The 22,818-nt window shown below is 39.9% G+C and overlaps 1 protein-coding gene and 1 pseudogene across 10 annotated transcripts in view; both read right to left on the reverse strand.

The window, feature by feature from the left end:
• The window catches only part of Rapgef6 (Rap guanine nucleotide exchange factor 6), a 209,664-nt gene that overhangs the window by 79,050 nt on the left and 107,796 nt on the right, over nt 1–22,818 (reverse strand). For all 10 annotated transcript variants that reach the window (XM_004666588.2, XM_004666590.2, XM_004666586.2 and 7 more), the window contains 7 exons: nt 20,812–20,989; nt 18,612–18,748; nt 15,416–15,574; nt 14,710–14,862; nt 12,099–12,263; nt 8,133–8,240; nt 3,799–4,002 (listed from right to left, as the gene is read on the reverse strand). In XM_004666588.2, the coding sequence (XP_004666645.1) occupies nt 3,799–4,002; nt 8,133–8,240; nt 12,099–12,263; nt 14,710–14,862; nt 15,416–15,574; nt 18,612–18,748; nt 20,812–20,989 (1,104 nt within the window). The remainder of the gene's footprint in view (nt 1–3,798; nt 4,003–8,132; nt 8,241–12,098; nt 12,264–14,709; nt 14,863–15,415; nt 15,575–18,611; nt 18,749–20,811; nt 20,990–22,818) is intronic.
• Nucleotides 9,557–11,237, reverse strand: LOC105944633 (annotated as a pseudogene).

A 22,818-nucleotide genomic window follows, 5' to 3' on the forward strand; every position in this document is an offset into this window, starting at 1 on the left:
GGATTTCCCGGCACCCAGTAAGGCCAGATGCACAAAATGGCACATGCATCGTTTGCAGCACCAATAAGCCCTGGTACACCCATTCTCTTTCACTCTTTCTCTGCTTACAAATAAATAATTTTTTTTTCTCTGAGGCAGAGTTTTGCTCTAGCCCAGGTTGACCTGGAATTCACCATGGAGTCTCAGTGTGGCCTTGGACTCATGGCGATCCTCCAACCTCTGCCTCCCAAGTGCTAGGATTAAAGGGATGGGCCACTATGGCTGGCTCAAAAATACTTTTTAAAAATGCCAACTCCGAGAGAAGAGAATTAGAGATGCAACTGAATGAGGGCTTGGGATGGAGCTTGGTTGCTGACCAAGACAGAGTACACTCCACTGAACAAAAGTCTAGCATGAAGGGTGCCCTGGGTTTGATCATAAGCTCACATATGTTACCACAGCACTGTGGAGCTGGAGGCGGACAATCAAAGCTCAAGCCCATCCACAGCTTCCCTGGGAGTTTAAGTCAGTCTAACATACAAGGAACTCTTTGAAACAACCACTTCCACAGAAAAAAATTAGGCATCAAAGATGACAAACCTAAGGTACTGACAAAAGCACCAAAAAAGCTGAGAAAAGATGCAAAGAAATTAGGAAAAAGGAAACTCTAAGCCGGGTATGGTGGTGCACGCCTTTAATCCCAGCACTCGGGAGGCAGAGCTAGGAGGATCCCTGTGAGAGGAAGGTCACCCTGAGACTAAATAGTGAATCCCAGGTCAGCCCGGGCTTGAACGAGACCCTACCTCGAAAAACAAAACAAAACAACAATAACAACATGGGCTGGAGAAATGGCTTAGTGGTTAAGGCACTTGCCTGCAAAGCCTAATGACCAGGATTTGATTCTTCAGGTTCCATGTAAGCCAGATGCACAAGGTGGTGCATATGTCTGGAGTTCAGGTGCAGTGGCTAGAGGGCGTGCCCATTCTTTCTCTCAATCTCTCTCTCTCCCTCTCTAAAGAGTAAATTAAAAACGAGAGAGAAAAATCTACAGAAGAAAAAGGGTTTTTAAAAAAGTGCATGCCTACCCTAAAATAGGTGGGTCATCTAGAACCATGCCACGGTAATAAAAATAGATTACTTAGCATATTATATCCCAGTGAGAAACTTTGAATTCCAGGAACAAATAAAGTTGTGTTTTCTTTTTTAAAAAAGGTACAAATGAAGGTATGAATTTCTCTTGGACAATAATGTGGTAATGGGACGTTTTTCTGCATCTTCATATGTTGTTTTTACCACTTTTACCAAGAACTTTACACTCCACTGAACAAAAGCATCTTCAGACACACACACAAAAGTATGGCTCTTGTCCTTTTTGAAAAAAATACAAGTACTAAAGACAAATTTAAAAAGTATCTAAACGAGTCATGTGTCCTAGATAAAATGGAGGTGATCAATGAAATTGCCAAAGCAAGTGAAAATGTCTAAATGATCCAGTGCAAGTTTGTGAGGCTTCATGTAAGCATAGTGTTTTAGAGAAGACCATGCAATGTTTTCAAATGGCAATAATTTTGTCTGCCATGGTGGCACATGCCTTTAATTCCAGCACTTGGGAGGCAGAGGTAGGAGGACTGTCGTGAGTTTGAGGCCAGTCTAGGCTACAGAGAGAGTTCCAGGTCAGCGTGGTTTAGAGTGACACCCAATCTCAATCCCCCCCATTTAATTTTATCTAAAGTCTCAAATTATTCCAACAGTGTTTAGGACTTATGAAAGAAAAGATAAATTTCATTCTTACGAATGAAATTGTAAGATTTCACTTTTTTTTTTCTCCCGAGGACAGGTGTTCTTAAATGTTTTATGATGTGAAACTTGAAAAACAGTAAGTAAACTGAAACTAGAATAATGGATATTAAACATTTCTAATGAGTAGATTGGAGAAAGGCCCAGAAATCTCTATTTTATGCTTAAAATATTATTTTATTTTATTAGAAAGAGAAAAGAGAGAGATAATGGGTGCACCAGGGACAGAAGGCTATGCTAACAAACACCTTTAACCACTGAATCACTTCCTCAGCCCAGATATCTCTTATAATAGGCATCTCTGGCTCTGTTACTATGTACCAATGATAATCCCCAGGTTATTATAGACAGTTATCTCTGGCTTTGGCCTACTATGTACCAGTAACAATCCCCAGGTTATGACAATCAAAAATATTTCTAGGGCTGGAAATACAGTGCAGCAATACAATGGCTCACCTAACATGTACAAGGTTAGGCGGTCAATCCCTAGAATTAAAAAAAAAAAAGCGTGCACATGCACATGTGTATACTTTTAGATGTTGCCAAAGGACCCTTATGGGCAGAAATCTTATACTGGCTGAAAAATCAATATTTAGAAGCATAGCACCTACACCTCTAATTAAGAGTATGGTTCGGGTAACAGTAAAAGCAAGCCACATTCTAAGTGAAGAAATGAATTAATTTTTTCACTGGGAAAAGTTACTGCTGGTCACTGTGCAGGTAAACTGATTATCGGTGAGACTTGGGAAATGAAACACAGGATAATGAGCCACAAAGCTATGTTAAATGGTGGCACACGCCTTTAATGCCAGCACTCAGGAGGCAGAAGTAGGAGGATCACAGTGAGTTGGAGGCCACCCTGAGATTACATAATGAATTCCAGATCAGCCTGAGCTGCTAGAGTGAGACTCTACCTCACAAACCAAAACAAAACAAACCCTGGCGCTGGGGTGTAGCTGAGTGGCACAGCGCGCGTCTTCTCTGGGTCTGATCTTCATAGCCAGAAAGCAAACAACAACAAAATCCCTACGACCCCAGACCTACCTCTTTTGAATGTGATTAACAATATTAAAGTAAGCCTGGGACTTACAATTTTTTAGCATAACAAAGTTGTCACTAAATTACATTCTGAAATAGGATGCACAGTAGTCACCTAATTCCTATATAAAATGATTAAACCACCACCCAGTCCTCCCTTGATAGTTTCTCCTATTCCCTCACCTACTTGTGGCTCTTTATAAATGTACTTATGGTGCCCTATGAACATCCTTTAAGCAGATACCACTATTTTGGTAAGCTTATTCACTCACATTTGAGACCACTGTGAGTTGTCCAGTCCTTCAAACTTGTTTGGGTGATAACCCCTGTAAGGATCTTTTGGAACACATTGAAGTTGCACTGTTAGATTCCTAATCACTGCGGAACAGGCAGGCTCATTAAAGATCATGGCGATGAAGCCACACTGTTCCCAACCACAGTGTTATGGAATTTCCCATTAAAATTAATGGATATAGCTGGGCATGATGGCACATGCTTTAATCCCAGCACTTGGGAGGCCAAGGTAGGAGTATCACTGTGAGTTCAAGGCCAGTCTGAGACTACTCAGTCAATTCCAGGTCAGCTGAGGCCTTACTTTGAGAAACCAACCAACCAGCCAACCAACCAACCAACCAACCAACCAACCAATAAACAAACAAAAACACATCTCAACCAGTAAGAGATATATAAAACAGGATGTGGTGGTACACGCATTTAGTCTCAGCACCTGGGAGGCTGAGGCAGAGGATAGCCATGAGTTCAATGCCAGCTTGGGCCACAGAATGAATTCAGGCCAGCCTAGGCAAGAGTAAGTACTAACCTGAAAGAGACCTACTTTGAAAAATACCAAGTAATGGGCATATGATAACTATCTTGAAAATACGCTGTATTCAAGTATTTGTTTCCTTAAAGAAGCATCAAATGGGAAGAAAAGTAAGTCATTTTACTTACAAGAAGGTTTTAATTATGAAGGGGATGACTTACCTGATCACCCCGTTTAAGTCCTGCTTCTGCAGCTCTGCTACCAGGTTCTACTCCTTCAACAAAGATACCAAATCCCTTCTCACTTCCTCCGTTAAGGGTGAAATTCAGAGGGGACTCACGGGAAGCCTTTTGCAACACAACCTGTCTCCATTTAGCCTTTGCAGCACAAGCAATATTCAATAACCGGAGATGACCATTCATCTTCTGTTAACCAGAAAAAGGCAAAATGAACATACATGTGTCCATTCCCATAGGCTTTCAAATCAACTAAAATTATTAGGACTAGAGCTAAAAATATACAGACTACAGAATATGTGAACTCAAATAAAACTGAAGAGGGTACTTCAAACCCAGAGTACTCTCAGGACAAGATTTAATAGGATTTCAAAGGACTATTGGGGTGGGTATGGTTGAACATGCCTTTAACCCCAGCCCTCAGGAAGCACAGACAGGAGGATCACCATGAGTTTGAGGCTACCCTAATACTACGTAGTGAGTTACAGGTATCAGCCTGGGTCAGAGCAAAACCTTACTGAAAAAATGTAATTAAAACAACAACAACAAAAACATTATTGGATAAGGTTAGAAAAGATTTCAAAGTAATACTCGACTTATGACAGAATGACAAAAAAAATTACTTATTTCTTCAATCTTCCTAAGTTTTACTCTATTACTTGTCCCAGATGTGAGATAAAGCCAGAATCTTTTAAAACTGTATTAAAGGGGTTGAGTAGATGACATTGTTGGTAAAATGCTTGCCTTGCAAGCCTTGCATAGCAGTCACAAGAAGATTGAAGATTCCTGGGGCTGGCTGGTCAGCAATTCTAGTTTAATCTGTGAGCTTTAGGTCAGTGAGAGACCCATCCAAAAAAGATATGGAGGGCATTCTTGAGGAATAATACCCAAGGATGTCTCTTGACCTCTACAAGTGTTTACACACATACATGAACACCCATTTATAAAGAAACTTTAAAATTTTGAATGAGGGCTGGAAAGATGGCTTAGCAGTTAAGGTGTGTGCCTGCAAAGCCAAAGGACCCAGGTTCGATTCCCCAGTACCAATGTAAATCAGATGCACAAGGTGGTGCATACATGTGGGGTTTGTTTACAGAGGCTAGAGGCCACTGTAATCAAACTCCAGATGTGTGAGCCACTTTGGGCATCTGGCTTTATGTGGGTACTAGGGAATTGAACCCAGGACATTATTTTGTAAGCAAGCACTTTTAACCACTAAGCTCTCTCTCCAGCCCTGGATTATTATCTTTCAAATAAGATTTTTAGGGCCTAAGGGTTAGGCATATGTCTACTTACAAGCCCTACAGTTATTAGTAGAGTGTCAGTCTTAATTCATCCAACCTGAAGTCTGAGCTATGATCTTTCTTAACCATTTCTTTCTTTCTTTTTTTTTTTAGATTTTCAAGGTAGGGTCTCACTCTTTTCCAGGCTGATCTGGAATTAACTGCGTAGTCTCAGGGTGGCCTTGAACTCACGGCGATCCTCCTACCTCTGCCTCCCGAGTACTGGGATTAAAGGCATGTGCTACCACACCTGGCTTAACCATTTCTAAACCACTATGGTGTGTCATTATTTATTTCTTAAAATTTCAAGATGCTTGGAGGAGACCATACAGATGCAACTCAGTTTAAATCATAAAAGGGAGAGAATAAAATAGGCTCATGAAAAATAATGTGAAGCTAAGATGACTGAAGAAATTACCTTAGGTGTTGTGTATTTACAAAAGGTGAAATCAGCTGGGCCTGGTGGTACAGACCTGCTATCCAAGTTGTAGAGAAGGCTGAGGCAGGAAGATTACAAGTTGTAGGTCTGCCAAGTGAATTCAAGGCTAGCCTGGTCAGCTTAGTGAGATCCTGTCTCAAAATGAAAAGAAAGAAAGAAAAAAGAAAGAGACCCAGGGGCCCCCAACACCTCATCACTGAAGCAGACCAAAAATGAACCCAACATGGCTCAGGGAAATTTTGCAGAAGAGGGAGTGGAAAGAATGTCAGAGCCCCATGTTGGGTCATCATATGCAGACATTTATCTTACCCACAACTGAGGGCTAACTCCACAATCCATGACCCATATACCTCAACAAGGAGGAGCCAAGAGGAGGGGGCAGGTCACGGATGAGCCCAATAATGGTACCAAATTCACTGTATTTGTTGAATACAAAACTAATTAATAAAAAAAGTAAAAAAAGAAAGAAATAGAGAGAGAGAGAGAGAGAGAGAGATGAGGTGGGGGGGAGAGAGGAAGGAGGGAGGGAGGAAGGAAGGGAGGAAGAAAAACAGAGGACTGGAGATACAGCTCAGGGGTAGAAAACTTCCATAGCAGTCACAAGGCCCTAAAGTCAATCCCTAGGATCATCACTACCTTAAATTGAAAAAAGGTATGGCCACTGTGAACCTGGGCCAAGTGCTGGGCTTACACACCAGGACTAGAAGCCATGCTTGGGCAGCTGCCTGGGAGGGAAAAGTCTAGCTGAAGATGACAGAAAAACAGAGGAGTACCGAGACCCATCGATAAGTCAAGATAGCCAACTGCCCACCACGTTTGCCATGACACAGGAGAAACTGCAGAGGAGGCAGCAACATGAGTATTGTTCTTCTGGCTAGCCTGACAACCAGCTCTAGGATGATGGTGACAGACATGGTGATCAATCAAAACCTATCAAAGTGGAAATCCAGAGGTACAGAGATACCAACTTCATTAGACAGCCAACAGGCTTGCCATGGCTCAAGGAACATTGCAGAAAAGGAAGCAGAAAGATTGTTAGAACCACAGAGTAAGTAGGAATATCCTGAGGCATGGTTCTCCCCTAACCCTCAGGGACTGAGTGAGGCCTTCATGACCAAACAGTGAATACCATAACCCCACTGAAGAGGGCCTCCAAGGTAACAGAAGCAGGGTCGAGAGGAATGAGAGTGTAACCTGTGTTGCAGTCAGGTCCACATTATAATATAAAATTCTTGAAAAGGAGGCACAATAATATGTGGAAGGGAGACCTGTAACATTGTAATCTAGACCTAATATATAACATAGGCACTGAATAAGGCCATTTCAAAAGACCGAGGAAAGATGTGTTCCATGTCGTTGGGAGATACAGACATGGCAAAAGAAATAGTCTGGTTTGGCTATAACCCAGGCTACACAGTGAAAAGCAGAGGCACCTGCAATACATACATGAGGAGCTATCTTAGTAGGAAATTTGGTTTACTGACAAATTTGTAGTTTAAAAGTAATGCTCAGGGGCTGGGAAGATGGCTTAGCAGTTAAGGCACTTCCCTGCAAAGCCAAAGAATTCAGGTTCAGTTCTCCAGGATCCACATAAAGCCAGATGCACAAGGTGGCACGTGTGTCTGGAGTTTGGTTGCAGTGGCTAGAGGCCCTGATGTGCCCATTCTCTATTTGCCTCTATCACACACACTCTCTCTCAAATAAATAAAATTAAAAACCATAATGCTCTGAGGGCTGGGAAGATGGTTCAGTGTTTAAAGGTACTTGTTTGCAAAGCATTCTGCCCTAGGATTCAATTCCTAAGCCACTCATATAAACCTAACAGAAAAAGTGGGAAAAGCTTCTGGTGTTTCTTTGCAGCAGCAAGAGGCCCTGGTATACCCTCTCCGGGGCCCAAGCACATGCAGATAAACTACAACTAAGATCAGTTGGCAGGTTATTGTAACAGTGTGTGTAACATGAAATAATTAGATCCTAAACTACAGAAGAGAAATGGTTATGAAAGAGACCATAAGGAGAGCTGGAGACATGGCTTTGTGGTTAAGTGCTTGCCTATGAAGCCTAAGGACCCCAGTTCAAGGCTTGATTCCCCAGGATCCATGTAAGCCAGATGCACAAGGGGGCACATGCATTTGAAGTTTGTTTGCAATGGGGGGAGGCCCTGGTGTGCCTATTTTTTTTTCTCTGTCTCTGTCGCTCTCAAGTAAGTAATTAAAAGAGAGATAGATAGATAGATAGATAGAGAGAGAGACAGACAGACAGACACACCCCATAAGGAAATTTGTGTATTTTATGTACATAGCAAAATCAATGATGTGTGATTTCAGAAACTAACCTCTTAGCCACAAAATTTAAGAAAAATAGAGAGGACCTACATAGAACAGCAGGTTCCATGAGTCTGGGAAACTAAGAGATAAGAATAAAATATTAGCCTCAAAGCAAAAATGAAAGAGTTAGGAAGAAGCATCGATTTTATTCTGGTAAGGCTGCAGTTGATAAGTAGAGGTCTAGAGTATAGATTTAGACACTGAAGATATAAACTGAGATAACAGGGAGACATCTAAACTCTGAAAGATTTTAATTCTTATGATCCTTACTGTATCATCCAGATTTTTTTCAAATTCCTCTAGAAACCGAGTCATAGCAGGATCACCTTCAAAATCATTAAAATGATTATTTACCCATAAGAGTACAATCCGTGTCACCTGTGGAAACAGAGGAGGACACATGTAGTTATGAAAGGTATTTCTTCTATAAAAATTGATTCCAAAGTCATGTCCAAAACTAAGAAAAAAATTGAGCTTTCTGGCTAATCATTCTTGTTCCTTCCCTAGTACTGGAGAGAACTGTTCTAGTGGAGAGTCATGGTTTACTACAAACGTGCACTTCCTGTGGTACACAAGTAACAGAACAGTGCTCTATTCAGTGACAAGGTTAAGGCCAGCAAATGCCTATTTAAGGTATTGTCTACAAACTTCATATCTATTATAAATGCAGGAAGTAATATGAATAAAGACTACATTGTGTTTCTACAACCAAAAATGTTTGACTAAGCTGGGCATGGTGGTGTATGCCTTTAGTCCCAGCACTCAGGAGGCAGAGGCAGGAAGAATGCCATGAGTTCAAGACCAGCCCGGACTACAACAGATTGAGTTTCAGATTAGCCTGTCTCTGCCTCCCCAAATTTGGCTATTACAGGCACATGCTACCAAGTCTGGCATGACTAGTGGGGATCAAACTCAGGACCTCAAGCTTGTGAGGCAAGTAATGACCTATTTCCCTACATTTAACTTAAGAGAATGAATAAACTTTTCCACAGAGTCTATAACAGTTTATATTCCATCTTCAATGCTGGGTGGTTCAATGTATCCTTAGCAATGTTTATCATTTTCTTCCTCCTACTTAAAGCCACTGCAGAGCCGAGAGTGGTAACACACACCTTTAATCCCACTCAGCACTCAGTAGGCATAGGTAGGAGGGTCACTGTGAGTTTGAGGTCACTCTGAGACTACAGAGTGAATTCCAGGTCAGACTGGCTCAGAGCAAGACCCTACCAAAGAGCTTTTTTAGTACAAGTTGGCATGTCACTGTGGTTCTGAGTTGCACCTCTTTGTCCTGATGCTGAAAGACTTCTTCACGTGCATCCTGGTTATTTATGGGTCTTCAGAGAAATGTACATTCAGATTATCTGATCACTTTTCAACTCTGTTGTCATTTTTTAAAACATTTTGGGATTTATTGTTTCTTTTTTAACACATAATTTCATTTTAACAACAGCTGAGTTTCATCTAGTCACAAGCCACAAACCTGTCAGTCCATGTTCAAATGTTCAAGTAAGACTAATGTCCAATGCAATCAGTCAAGGTATTTCATTTTCAGACACACAGCCCTCACCAATGTCAAGCCTGGAACACTTTCCATTTGAGTGCTACAGATTCATGAATTGTAATCTGCAAAAGTCAACTAAACTTACTTTTCTTTGAATACTCAAGGACATCTAAGTATCTGGAATACAGTGAACCACAATCTTTTGGAATTAGTAGGTGTATCTCTCAACAGTTTCTTTTCACATTCATTTCACTGTTTCTTTTTTTGTATGTGGTGGACCATCTAAAACTTCAATCTTGCCTTTGCCTGCATCTGAATTGGGGAGCTTAATGTTTTCTATGGTGACTTCATTGTTCTCTGAGCTGTCCTGTGAACTCTCGGTGGAACTGTCCTCTTCTTTTGAATCTAACTGATTCATCTCAATCAAGGCCACGTCCATCTGTATAACTTTTCCAGGATTTCCATCAGTATTTTCAATATTAAAACTATCAGTAGGGCAGTTGCCATTTCTCTTCTTAGTTTTTCATTTGCCTTGGCCATCTATGGGAGAAAGGTCTGGACTTGGTCCAATAAAGGACTCCTCTGGATGTAAAATGTTTGAAGAGTGGAGGCCTTTTTAGGATCAGGCTTGGAATTGATAAGCAACTTGTCCATAAACCTCCTCGGCCTTTGCTGCCCATCATCAGCAGCTCCTTGGACACCGAGATCCCAGAGGAGGCCCCAGAAGATGTTGAAGCGCCCAAGCAGGACAGCTCCTCACCGCCTTTTTGTTGTTGAATTCTTTATGTATTCTAGATACAAATCACATATATGATTTGTGCAGAAATTCTCTGATTCTGCGTGTGGTCTTGTGATTCTTCTGTTTTTGTACAGATGGGGATTGAACATAGTCCTTGAGCATGACTGGCAAATACTCAACCACTGAGCTTTTCCTTTTTTTTTGTTTTGTGCTTCTTGACAGCACATCTTTAATGCCTATGGAAGCTTTTAATTCTTGGTGAGGTTCAGTTATTTATTCTTCCTTTTGCTGCTTGTGCACTGGATGTCATATGTGAAAAAATATTGCCATGTCCAAAGTCATGATCAGTTACTCTATCACTTAATCTAAGAGCACTGTACTTTTAGCTTTTTCTTTGCTTGCCTTTTTTTTTTGGTTCCTTTTAAGATAGGTCTCACCTCACTCCAGTCCAGACTGACCTGGAACTCACTGTGCTAGAAATCAGCTAGCTGGGACTAAAGGTGTGTGCCATCATGCTAGACATTTTATATCTTCTTTTTGGTTACTGAGGTTATTCCATAGTTCAGAATAGCCTTAAATCTCAGCAATGCTCCCGTTTCAGCCTTCCAAGTACTGGGATCACACATGTGTGCCATTTTACCCAACAACTAGTTTTAGAATCTGATCCCTTTTGTGTATAAGTTTGTGTGTGGTATAAGGGTCCAATTTTATTCTTTTATATGTGAGTATCAAGTTATTTCAAAATTATGTTTTTCTTCATTCTCTCAGCAGAAGTAGTAATTATATTTATTTCCAAAGCGGGGGGGGGGGGGAGGGCAAGCCTTTGGCTTTGGACATGTTAGTCTTCTAAATAATAGAATTTCTGTATCTAACCTATTCCCTCTAAAATATAAGTTGGCGGCTAGGGAGACAGGTAGCTCAGTCAGTAAAGTGACTGCTATGAAAACTGAGTCTGGATCCTCAGCATCCAGGTAAAAGGTGGGTGCACTGCACTTGCACCTCTAGCACTAGCTCTAGGTTCACTGGACGAAGACACTATCTCAGAGAATAAGATGAAGAGGAAGACAGCTCAGCTAGACTCTGGTCTCCACAAGCATGTGACTCCTGCACCCACTCCTGCATACATGCGTGCCATACTCACGTGAACATGCACCCATACCACACACATGTGCAAAAAACACACACAGAGATCAGAAAGGCACACCAGATAATTAAGACACTATTTTCTTAAAGCAGTCTACTTCCCCACCAAGTTGCTGAGATGTTTTCCCATTAACTATACATATACACCACATGAAATAGAAAAATAAATCAATCACAATAATAAATAATATTCAATGCAAAAATTAACATAACTCAAAGGCAGATATGCTATAGGAGATGAATTATGGTTTGACAAACTCTTTCCCAATGATTATAAAGTCTAAAACTCAGAAGATTAGGATATTCTTATTCTGAGGCTTAAAAAGTAAGCCTTCATGCAAAGTTCATTTAATGAATATTCCTTAGAACTTCTTAACCAGCTTTATGTTTTTTTATTTTTTTTTCGAGGTAGTATTTTACTCTAGCTCAGGCTGATCTGGAATTTACTATGTAGTCTCAGGGTAGCCTCGAACTCATGGTGATCCTCCTACCTTTGCCTCCCGAGAGCTAGGATTAAACGCATGTGCCACCACGCCCAACCCAGCTTTATGTTTTATTGGTCATTAACACTAACTGAATATACTGGGAAATTATAAAACACTACCATGTTTTCCAAATTCATATCTGTATTACAAATATTTCTGTCTTCTTTTGTGGTGTATGTCCATTTTTAATGGGCTACTTTATCATGAAAGCAAGTAAACAGAGATGTCTGTGTTGATTCACTAAAATTTTACGTGTATTGAATTTTTCACCAAAGTAAACATTTAATCTATCAGATTCAAATGGTTCCATTAATAACATTTAAATGTTAGAAAGGCACTTGGATGCTCTTTGTATTTATAAAACCAACCTTATCCCTTAAGCTGTCAATCTTAAACCAGTCCAACAGTTTGATTCCAACATCCAAAGGACTTTCAAGAAATGTCCTGTAAGTTAATAGAAAATCTTCTATATATGTTGGGTCCACAATGGAATGTTCTTCTATTAAGTGCATGATGAGACGCTCAGGTGTTGCCTAAAAAAATCAAAGGACAGAAATGATTAGGAAGGAAGGAAGGAGGGAGGGAGGGAAAGAAGAAAGGAAAGCAAGCATGCTAGTTTAGGAATTCAATAACTCCTCTTCCCCTGTGTAGCCACTCCCTTAGAGAAGTCCTTAGTTTAGTTTGAACCCTTACCATGGGTGTGTGTGCATAATCTAGCCAAAAGCAGGGGTTGTAGAGTGAGAACAGGTAGAAGAGGAAGAAGGACTCAACAGAATTTCCTCAGCTGAGCCTCAGAATTTGACTGATTTATCCCTGGTGTGGGCTGTTACTGTCTCTTCTGATAAAATGGGGCATGTAATGATTGTCCAAGGCAAAAGGGGCATGTAATGATTGTCCAAGGCAAAAGAAGAAAGAGTAGGAAGATGAAAAGAAAAGCAAGCAAGTAAGCTTTCTCTCAAACTTAATCTACCTCACATTCTCTTCTGTCCCAGACTGTAGGAATAGTGCTCCCTAGAACACACACCTCTCTAATAATGTATTCTCTATACTTCACTATCCTGGGGGTGTGCAGGCAGAACAGAACCTTTAGTTTAATTTAGCACTTTAAATTCTTGGATATTTCGAATTTATTTAAAAACATAGGACAAATATTTCCTATTGCTTCTCTATCAGGTTCTAAACCAATTAAAAAAAAAGTTAAGCCAGGTGTGGTGGCACACACCTTTAATCCCAGCACTCAGGACGCAGAGGTAGGACTATCTTGAATTTGAGGCCACCCTGGGACTAGAGTGAATTCCAGGTCAGCCTGAGCTACAGCAAGACCCTACCTTGAAAAACCAAAAGAAAGTTAATCAGCTGGGCATAGTGGTGTATGCCTTTAATTCCAGCACTCAGAAGACAGAGATAGGAGGATCACTGTTAGTTCTAGCCTGTGCTAGAGTGATAGCAGGGGAAAAGGATGGCATGAGCAGAGGGTGGACACCAACCCCTGACCACCATCAGGTGGACAACACGAATAGGAGAGTGTGCTGGACACTGGCTATAATACCCATAAGCCCACCCCCAATGATACACTGCCTCCTGGAGGTGTTAATTCCCAAATCTCCATCAGTTGGGACCCTAGCATTCAGAACACCTAAGTTTAAGGGGGACACCTGAATCAAACCACAATAGTAGACCCCCCCCCCAAGTCACAATGAGTTAAAATTTAAAAAGGGATATGAATTAGTCTATGCATTTCACATTTGTATTGGAGATAAGGTCTCATGTAACCTTGAATTTGCTGTACCTGAAGGTGTTTCTATTTGCCAGGCACTGGGATTGTAGGTGTTCAATATACTACATTAAACTTTACTAATTTTTCTCTACATAAAAAGCTGACATTCAATTTTATCAAAAGACAAAGACAGCCAGGTATGGTGGCACATACCTTTAATCCCAGCAGAGGAAGGAGGCTCACTTTGAGTTTGAGGCTAGCCTGGGACTGAAGAGTAAGTTCCACATCAACCTGGGCAGAAATGAGACCCTACCTTGAAAAAAACAAAAAGGCAAAGGAGTTCTTAGACCTTATTCCCAAGGAAAAAGAGCCATGACATCAGACTTGTACCTTCTCTGATATCCATCTGCAATCAATCATGTAACTTACTTTGCAACTAAGACTAGCTTTAAAAAGAAAAGAAAGGTACATACTTCTTTCAGCTCTGCTTGCTCTATTTGACATCCAGGGATTTTCAGAGACAGAGAAGAAAAGCAAAGAGTAAAAATAAAGGAGGGCCTGACTCAGAGAGGGGCAGAACAGAGGGTGTCAGAGAGGGAGAGCCTTGTTCCAAGGGTAACAGTGGTAGTAACGTGTGTCGTCTACCTCACCCAGGCGCCGCTCCACCTCCTGCATCTGTCTACTTTGAGTGAAAAGCAGCTCTGAGACGTCAGTGATGCTCTGATGCTGCACTTTCATCTTGGACATTCCATGTCTTTGTGGCCAGTCCTTGAGTTTTCCGATTTTTATCTCCCTCCCCCGCCAATACTACTTGCTATTTTTGGATGAAAACAACTCACACTATCAAGGGAAAGACATGAGTGGTAAATGTGAAACAATGGTACAGCTGTTTGGACATTAAATGACAGTAAATTACCCCATATCAACATGCAAATGGTAGCTCAGAACGCAGAAGAGTCAACATTCTTAAATCAGATCCTCATATGCTCGAAAAGCATCTTCCGTTATTTAAAAAAATGAATGGTTTAAACTTTTAAAAATATTTATTTATTTATTAGAGAGAGAAATGAACTCCAGATGCATGCACACCTTGTGCATCCAGATTACACTGAGTTCTGGGGAATTGAACCAGGGTCCCTTGGCTTTGCAGGCAAATGCCTTAACCATTAAATCATCTTTCCAGCCCAGGTTAATTGTTTTTAAAGCAGAGAGACATATCTGAGTAAAGTATCAATGTCTACAAGAAGACTGAAAGCACCCACCTTGATCACAATGTGTCCTTTTCTGGTTCCGCTCCGGTCCAATTCACGGTGCTCATGCACCATAACAATTTCTCCCTCTTCCTCAACTTTATGGGTATTTTTTTCCACATGATTTAAAATTCTCCAATAATCCTGCTGGGCTATGCAGACAAACTGTCCAAAAACAACATGGGGATAATTAACAAACTGATAGTACATAAACACATCACCAGGCACCAGGGCAGAGCACAAAGGCAAGAAATCAAGAGGCATCAGCCCCTTTGCATTCAGTTCATCTAATTTCTAATCAATTTAGAGATGAGACCGAACAAGTCAAATCATCCTAAATTCTGTTCTGAAAGGAGAAGTGAACATCTACTTCTCCCACCAGAACACCATGCAAAGGAAACACCAAGCAGGAGTAAGACAGAAACAAACAACTGAGAAGTTCCTATTTCTTTCTTTTTTTGAAAGAAACTCTGAAATGCATAATATTAGACTTTCAGTATGTAGGCAATCTAACATTTATTTGTTAAAATCTCTTCAAAATGTTAATTTGTTCCATCCTACAAATACTTGAGACATATAAAATCTAGCTTCTTTTATTAACTATAAGATATTAAAACTAGTTTTCAACGAAAGCTGTTGTATTTTGAGTAATTAAAAAAAAGGGCTTAGCCATTAAAAATCTACCAAGGAAGTTTACTCGACCAAAAGATAAGCATACCTGACAATCGTCCACTTTTGTCCTGACAATCCCACGCATGTACTGCTTATCCAGAGTGGGAGTAATTCCAAAACTATTTCCCATAAAGAGATTTTCCACTTTGCCATCAGAATGACTAATTTCTACAGTGCCATTTAAAATAACATACCATGAGTCAAGCTACAAAGAAAAACAAAAGTGTAAGAATCTTTTTATAACATTACAGGTTACCTTTCATTAAGAACCTTTCGAAGTATATCACATGCATACTTTAAAAAGGAAGGTCTAGTCATATTATTCGTGGTGCATCATAATACTTTATGCTTTGTCTACGCAAACCACCAAGTTTTACTTTGTCTTTTTGACACCAAAGGAAATTAAGGGCTTCCATAATTAACCAAATCCCCCGAGGCAAATAGTGTAATATTTAAGAGCAAAAAAGCAATTTTCACTAAGTCTCTGGGCCTGTTTATTGGTAAAATTGCCATAACAAAAGCATCATAGAACTGAATTAAGTTTCCCAATCAAAACAAATGCAGGGGCTGCAAAGATGGCTTAGTGGTTAAGGTGCTTGCCTGTGAAGCCTAAGGATCCAATTTTGATTCCCCAGTACCCACATAAGGAAGTGCACAAGGTAGCACATGTGTCCGGAGTTTGTATGCAGTGACTAAAGGCTCTGACGTACTCTTTCTTTCTTTTTTTTTTTAATTTTTATTTATTTATTTGAGAGCGACAGACACAGAGAGAAAGACAGATAGAGGGAGAGAATGGGCGAGCCAGGGCTTCCGGCCTCTGCAAACGAACTCCAGACGCGTGCGCCCCCTTGTGCATGTGGCTAACGTGGGACGGGGGGAACTGAGCCTCGAACTGGGGTCCGTAGGCTTCACAGGCAAGCACTTAACCGCTAAGCCATCTCTCCAGCCCTGACGTACTCTTTCTATCTGCCTCTACCCCCCCCACCAGTTAATTAAGTTAGAGATTTTAAAACACATACAGAATGGAGACTGACACACAGCAATCATTCCCAAAGATCACTAGTGATTAAGGTGGAAAAACTAGTGAAAGCCTACATTTTAGAGCATATCTAAAAGAATTATTGAAATTGCTCCCAATATCAAGGAAAGTAGTCTAGGTGTGGTGGTGCATGCCTTTAGTGCCAGCGCGCGGAAGGCAGAGACAGGAGGACTGCTTTGAGTTTGAGACCAGCCTGGAACTACAGAGTGAGTTCTCTGTCAGCCTGGACTGGAGTGACACTCTGCCGGGAGGTGTGTGTGTAGGGGGAACTGCCTTCATTTAAACTTAACTTTCTAGGGGAGATAAAAATTTAAAGGTATACTGTGTATCAATGAAAGACCATTTATTCAACTTTAATATAGAATTATCCAATGCCTCTTGTTAGCCTAAATTTTCACTTACAGAAAATAGATTGTCAGTTTTGAAAGGCAATCAATGGTTAGATATATAGATTTTTCAAGACAGGGTCTTGCTCTAGACCAGGCTAACCTGGAATTCACTGTGTAGTCTCAAGGTGGCCTAGAACTCACAGCAACCTTCTTACCTATGCCTCCTGAGTACTGGGATTAAGGATATGTGCCACCACACCCAGAACAAATATTTTTTCAAAAGCATATTTTTGGGTTATTTAAAATATAAAATAATTCTACCATACAACTTATGGATTAGATAAACTACTTGAAAATAAGGACTGTATGTTTTTTGTTTTTTTCTGCCACCATATCCCTGTAACTACAATAATACCTACTGAGTACCTACTGAGTGCAAAGTTGACAGATAACACATTTTTGCTGACACAGCTATGGAAAGTTAAGAGATTACACAAGTTTGTAGAACAGTTAAGTTATAGAAATACTTAAGACTATCTTGCTTAAAAGGAATAAAACTTACACCCTTTAGTTTACCAAACAGATTTTGTAAATCATATCATATGTGTCAGATGTAGGGACAAAAATGCAAACAAAGCTGGAGGTAAGTCTACCACTCCTCAAAGAATTCCAACAAATAATTTTAAAATATATTTTTTAAAAAATTTATTTGAGAGTGACAGAGAGAGAAAGAAGCAGAGAGAGAGAGGGAGGGAGGGAGAATGGGTGCACCAGGGCCTCCAGCTACTGAAACGAACTCCAGATGCATGCACCCCCTTGTGCATCTGGCTAACGTGTGTCCTGGGGAATCGAGCCTCGAACCGGGATCCTTAGGCTTCACAGGCAAGCATTTAACTGCTAAGCCATCTCTCCAGCCCTCCAACAAATAATTTTAAAATCACTTGAGGGACAAAGGTGTAGCTTAGTAGTAGAGCACTTGTCTAGCATGCTGAGTTAGATACCCAGCACCCCCCACAGTGACAATAACCGATTATCCATTGTTTGTTGTTACATTTATTATGATCATTTTTCTACTGAAAATATGCTGCAATGAACATCTATTGATATAACTATCTGAGTTTACATATGTTCTCAGGAGGAACACAGGTAAATAGAAAAGGTGAATACTGTGAGGGCCCACGTCAAGAATTGATACATGATTATCTAGAAATGTGATATCAACTATATTCCTACTAGTGGTAACATTCAGTAGCTGACATCTTGGCATTAACCTTAAATTAATTTGATGAAAATACTGAGGCACTTTTCCAACAGCAGTAATACTTTCCAGTTCCTCTCACATCTGTACACTGCAATCCAGGCAGTTGTAAACACAGAATTGACACATAAACACCTCAAGTGGCACCCATCAACTAGGAGACTGTGGCATCCAGACTCTGCCCTTCCTTTTTCTTTTTTTCAAATGTGTATTATAGGGAAAAAGTAGTACAGTGAATACCCTGGCAAATATTAGCAATATAAATAGTATTAATATAAAATATAATTATTATGACTATAATAAATGGAGAGCAATTAAGGAGCATTTAAAAAGTCTTACCATTTAATTTGAGATAAAAACTAATTGGTTTAATGAATAACACTGATTGAATACCTATTCTGCATAAAGTTCATCGCTAGGTAACCAAATTTAAGACAAAGTTAGGCAAAATAAAAACTTATATATTAAGAAACTATAATTACCCCAACTCAGTATTCATTTAATATAGTTTAAACGTTGAAAGGCAGGATTTATACATGTTTATGGAAATTAAATGCTTCTAAAAGTAAAATCACTATTGATACTAAAGAATCTGCAATTCTATCTGCTAACCTACCTCTTGCCCATCTTCGAGAATGATGGCGCCAGCTTGCTCCACCACTTCAAAAATCATCACTGAGCAAAGCTCCCTTCTCACAGACATGGTCATGTTAGCAAAGGCAGGGAGCTGGTGCATAAACTCAAGTAATTGTTCTAGTAAAAAAAATAAATTCCAATATAAAGATCACCAAGGATGTGAGTACTTAAATACCCGATTTCGTAATCAGATCATGCACTTATGCTACTAAAGTAGAGAAAACAAGATACAACATAACTGTGATAAAAATCAGTTATCAAGTAGTATTTACACTGACAAATATAAATATAAATATAAATATAGGCATATTAGAAGATACCAGACTTTATAACACCTGGACAGAACAGGAGACAATATAGTACAGATGAGGCTGGGGAGCTTATCTAACTTGTCTCACTAGAGATGCCATCCGAAGGTACTTTAGTTTAGTAATGCTCTTTGAGTAATTAGCGAAAACCTTCTGTCTGAACTTACAAATGTGATAGTTGTTTTCTTAATGCTATTAATAAATGTAAATAAGCAATTTTATTAGGGATAATATGAATTCTAGTTTAAATTTGTCAAAGCAACTATATAACTCTTTAATAAATTTTTATGGCTGGGCATGGTGCATGCCTTTAATCCCAGCACTCAGGAGGCAGAGGTAGGAGGGTCACCCTGAGTTCAAGGCCACCCTGAGACTACATAGTGAATTCCAGGTCAGCCTGAGCTAGAGTGAGACCTTACCTTGAAAGATCAACAACAACAAAAAGTTTACTGGCTCCTTAAGCCATTCTCTGGTTAAAACCTGATGTGTCCATTCTCTTTCAAAATAAATAAATAGATAGCCAGGTATGGTAGTGTATGCCTTTAATCACAGCATCTAGGGGGAGGAGGGAGACAGGTGGGCTGTGAGCTTGAGGCCATCCTGGAACTACAGAGTGAGTTCCAGGTCATTCTGGGCTAGAGTGAGACTCTACCTCAAAAAAACAAAAACAAAACAAAACAAAAAAACCCAAACAATAACAAAAAAGCTTTTCAAACATGCTTTTATTTCCCTAGCTTGAAAAAAAGTATGTGTGTGTATTAAATTATTTTTTGGTTAAAACTTAATGCACATTCCCAATGTCACAGTTAATATACTTTAATTGGAAAATTGAGTGCTAAAGATATTGATGGTATTTTTAAGGAACAAAGTTTATTTAGTGTCAATTATGTATTACTGTTTTATCTTCTTTTATAATTATATTACTATTCATACTGGAAGCTGCAGTTATTAGGAATGATCATAATTTTTACCAAGGAAGGTCAACGTGGTTGAACACTACTTACCATTCTAGCAATATAATACTGTTACATACTGCTATTTTCAAAGATTGTAAAAATTTGAAATACTGTTAACTCCAATTATCTTTGAGTACATAGCTCCATCTAGTCATTTCTGTTAACACTTCTAGCTGACTGTTCACAAATGTCCCATGAAAGATTTTTTTAAAGCTAATTCATACGCACTAGACATTACTGTAGTGGGTTTTGGGTATCTTATGGGGCTGGGGAGATGGCTCAGCAGGATGAAGGTGCTTGCTTAATATTTTATGGTCTTGAAGGGAAAATCAGTATAATGCATTCAAAGTGTTTGTTTTGTAAACTGTACCAGCCAACCTCAATGATAGATTTCAATAATCCTGGTCTCCTGTCTTTGTATAGTCTTTCATAAATACTGTACTAGGATTGACTAGTAAAACAGTTTGGGAGAAGAGATGATGGGGTGGCTTTTGAGACCAAATTATAAGATATTGTGACATCTATTGGCCTACTCTCACTTGCATTATTAAATGCATTAGGAGACGTCTACTGCCACATTGTAGTGGCATATTAAGCGGGCGACAGAGAAACTTACGGTGATGAACTAAGGTTTTGCACCAAAAGCAAGGTGCACAGCCATCCTGGATACAGATTCTCATGCAGCACAATGAAGAGTCAGATAACTCAGTCCCTGCAGACACACTGACTACCTCCTCATATACATCAAGCCAGAGCTATCTAAGCTGCTCCTAAACTTAAACTCTTCACCCAAAACACTATGACTTAATAATAAATACATGTTGTTTCAGCCTTACATTTTGATATAACGTGTTAAGAGGCAATTGGTAATGGCATATATGGTTATAAACTTTTTGAGGACAGTTACAGTGCTTACCAATATCATCATCAGTTTTGTCTGCAGGTTCCTTTTCAAGACATTCTCGAACAAGATCTCGACCTTGCAGGGGGTCTGTTCGATCAATCTCCTCCTCTTCTTCCTCTTCCTCCTCAGAATCAACAGGTCCTTCCGGAAGACGTGTTAAATCTACATCTCCTACTTCACTTTCTGTAGCCTATAGAAAGAAATATTCATCATTTATTTCATGCTAAAATGTTAGCTGTCACAGTGTGAATTGACTAAAACCACTCTCCTTACCAAAGGTTATAAAGCATGCATGTTGCATTAAGAATACAAAAGAGGACTGGAAGGAAGGCTTAGTGGTTAAAGCACTTGCCTGCAAAGCCAAAGGATCTGGGTTTGATTCCCTAGTACCTATGTAGAGTCTGATGCACAAGGTGGGACATGTGTGTGGAGTTTGTTTGAGGTAGCTAGAGGCCCTGGCAAGTCCATTCTCTCTCTCTCTAATAAATAAATAAAATATTTAAAAAATTCAAAAGAGGCTAGAGAAGGAGCTCAGTCAGCAAACTATTTGCCTTGCAAGCATGGTTAGATGTACAGAACCCATGTAAAAATGCTGTGTATGGAGGGGCACACCTCTGACCCCAGTACTAGGGAGGAAGAGTCAGGTGTATCCCTGAAGCTGGCTGGCCAGATAGTATACTTTCTGGTAAGCGCCAGGCCAATGAGAGGGCATATCTTAAAAGGATGTGGTCAGTGCACAAAGGTATAATGCCTAAGGTTGCCTTCTGGTCTCCACATACAAACATGCATACATATATACATGCACCACACACACATATGCCATACACACAAAAAGAATGCAATAGCTGGGCATGATGGTTCATGCCTTTAACCCCAGCACTTGGGAGGCAAAGGTAGGAGGATGGCTATGAGTTCAAGGCCAGCCTGAGACTACATAGTAAATTTAAGATCAGCCTGGGTTAGAGAGAGACCATACCTCAAAAAGCAAAACAAACAAACAAACAAACAAAAAAACCCAACTCCCCCCCCACAAAAAAAACAAGACAGGGCTAGAGAGATGGGTTAGTGTTTAAGACATTTCCCTGTGAGTTGTAAGGACCCAGGTTCGATTCCCCATTATCCATGTAAGCCAGATGCATATGGTGGCAGATGTCTCTGGAGTTTATTTTCACTGGCTAGAGGCCCTGGGGTGCCCATTCTCTCTCTCATAAAAAAAAAAAAAAAGCCGGTGTGGTGTTACATACCTTTAATCCCAGCACTCAGGAGGCAGAGGTAGGAGGAGGATTGCCATGAGTTCAAGGCCACCCTGAGAACACATAGTGAATTCCAGGACAGTCTGGGCTACAGCATAGACTCTACCTTGAAAAACAAAAAGGCTTCTAAAACAAGAAGTGCAATAAAGAGGCAGTTTAACACCAATCTGTTTGAGCACCTATTATACTATGCTGTTCACTGTGAAAAAATATTCTTTCATCAAAAGTACTTGACATTGGGGCTGGAGAGATGGCTTAGTGGTTAAGTGCTTGCCTGTGAAGCCTAAGGATCCCGGTTTGAGGCTTCATTCCCCAGTACCCATGTAAGCCAGATTCCCAAGGTGGTGCATACTTGTTTGCAGTGGCTGGAGGCCCTGATGCAACCATTCTCTCTCTCTGTCTGTTGCTCTCAAATAAATAAATTGAAAAAAAAAATTTAAAAAATACCTGACACCTAGTAGGGCAAAAAAAAAAAATTCTTTAAATGCAAAATAGAAGATTAAAAGAAGATGGAATGGTATTGGAAAGTACTAATATAGACCCATCATAAAGGACTAAACACCCATTACCTTCTAGGATTTTCTTGGACTTGACCATGTGCAAAGAGCCAAGATTATCATAAATAATCTTTAAAATCAACTTAACCAAAACTTTCCAAACTTATCCGTGTCAGATGTCTTAAAAAGAGCAAACAGTTGATAAAACAACTAATACGTCACAAAGAAAATGAAGATTTCCTTTCAAAAATAAAATTGTCTTGAAGTAG

The sequence above is a fragment of the Jaculus jaculus genome, chromosome 6, assembly GCF_020740685.1.
Source record: "Jaculus jaculus isolate mJacJac1 chromosome 6, mJacJac1.mat.Y.cur, whole genome shotgun sequence".
NCBI classification, from domain to species: domain Eukaryota; kingdom Metazoa; phylum Chordata; class Mammalia; order Rodentia; family Dipodidae; genus Jaculus; species Jaculus jaculus.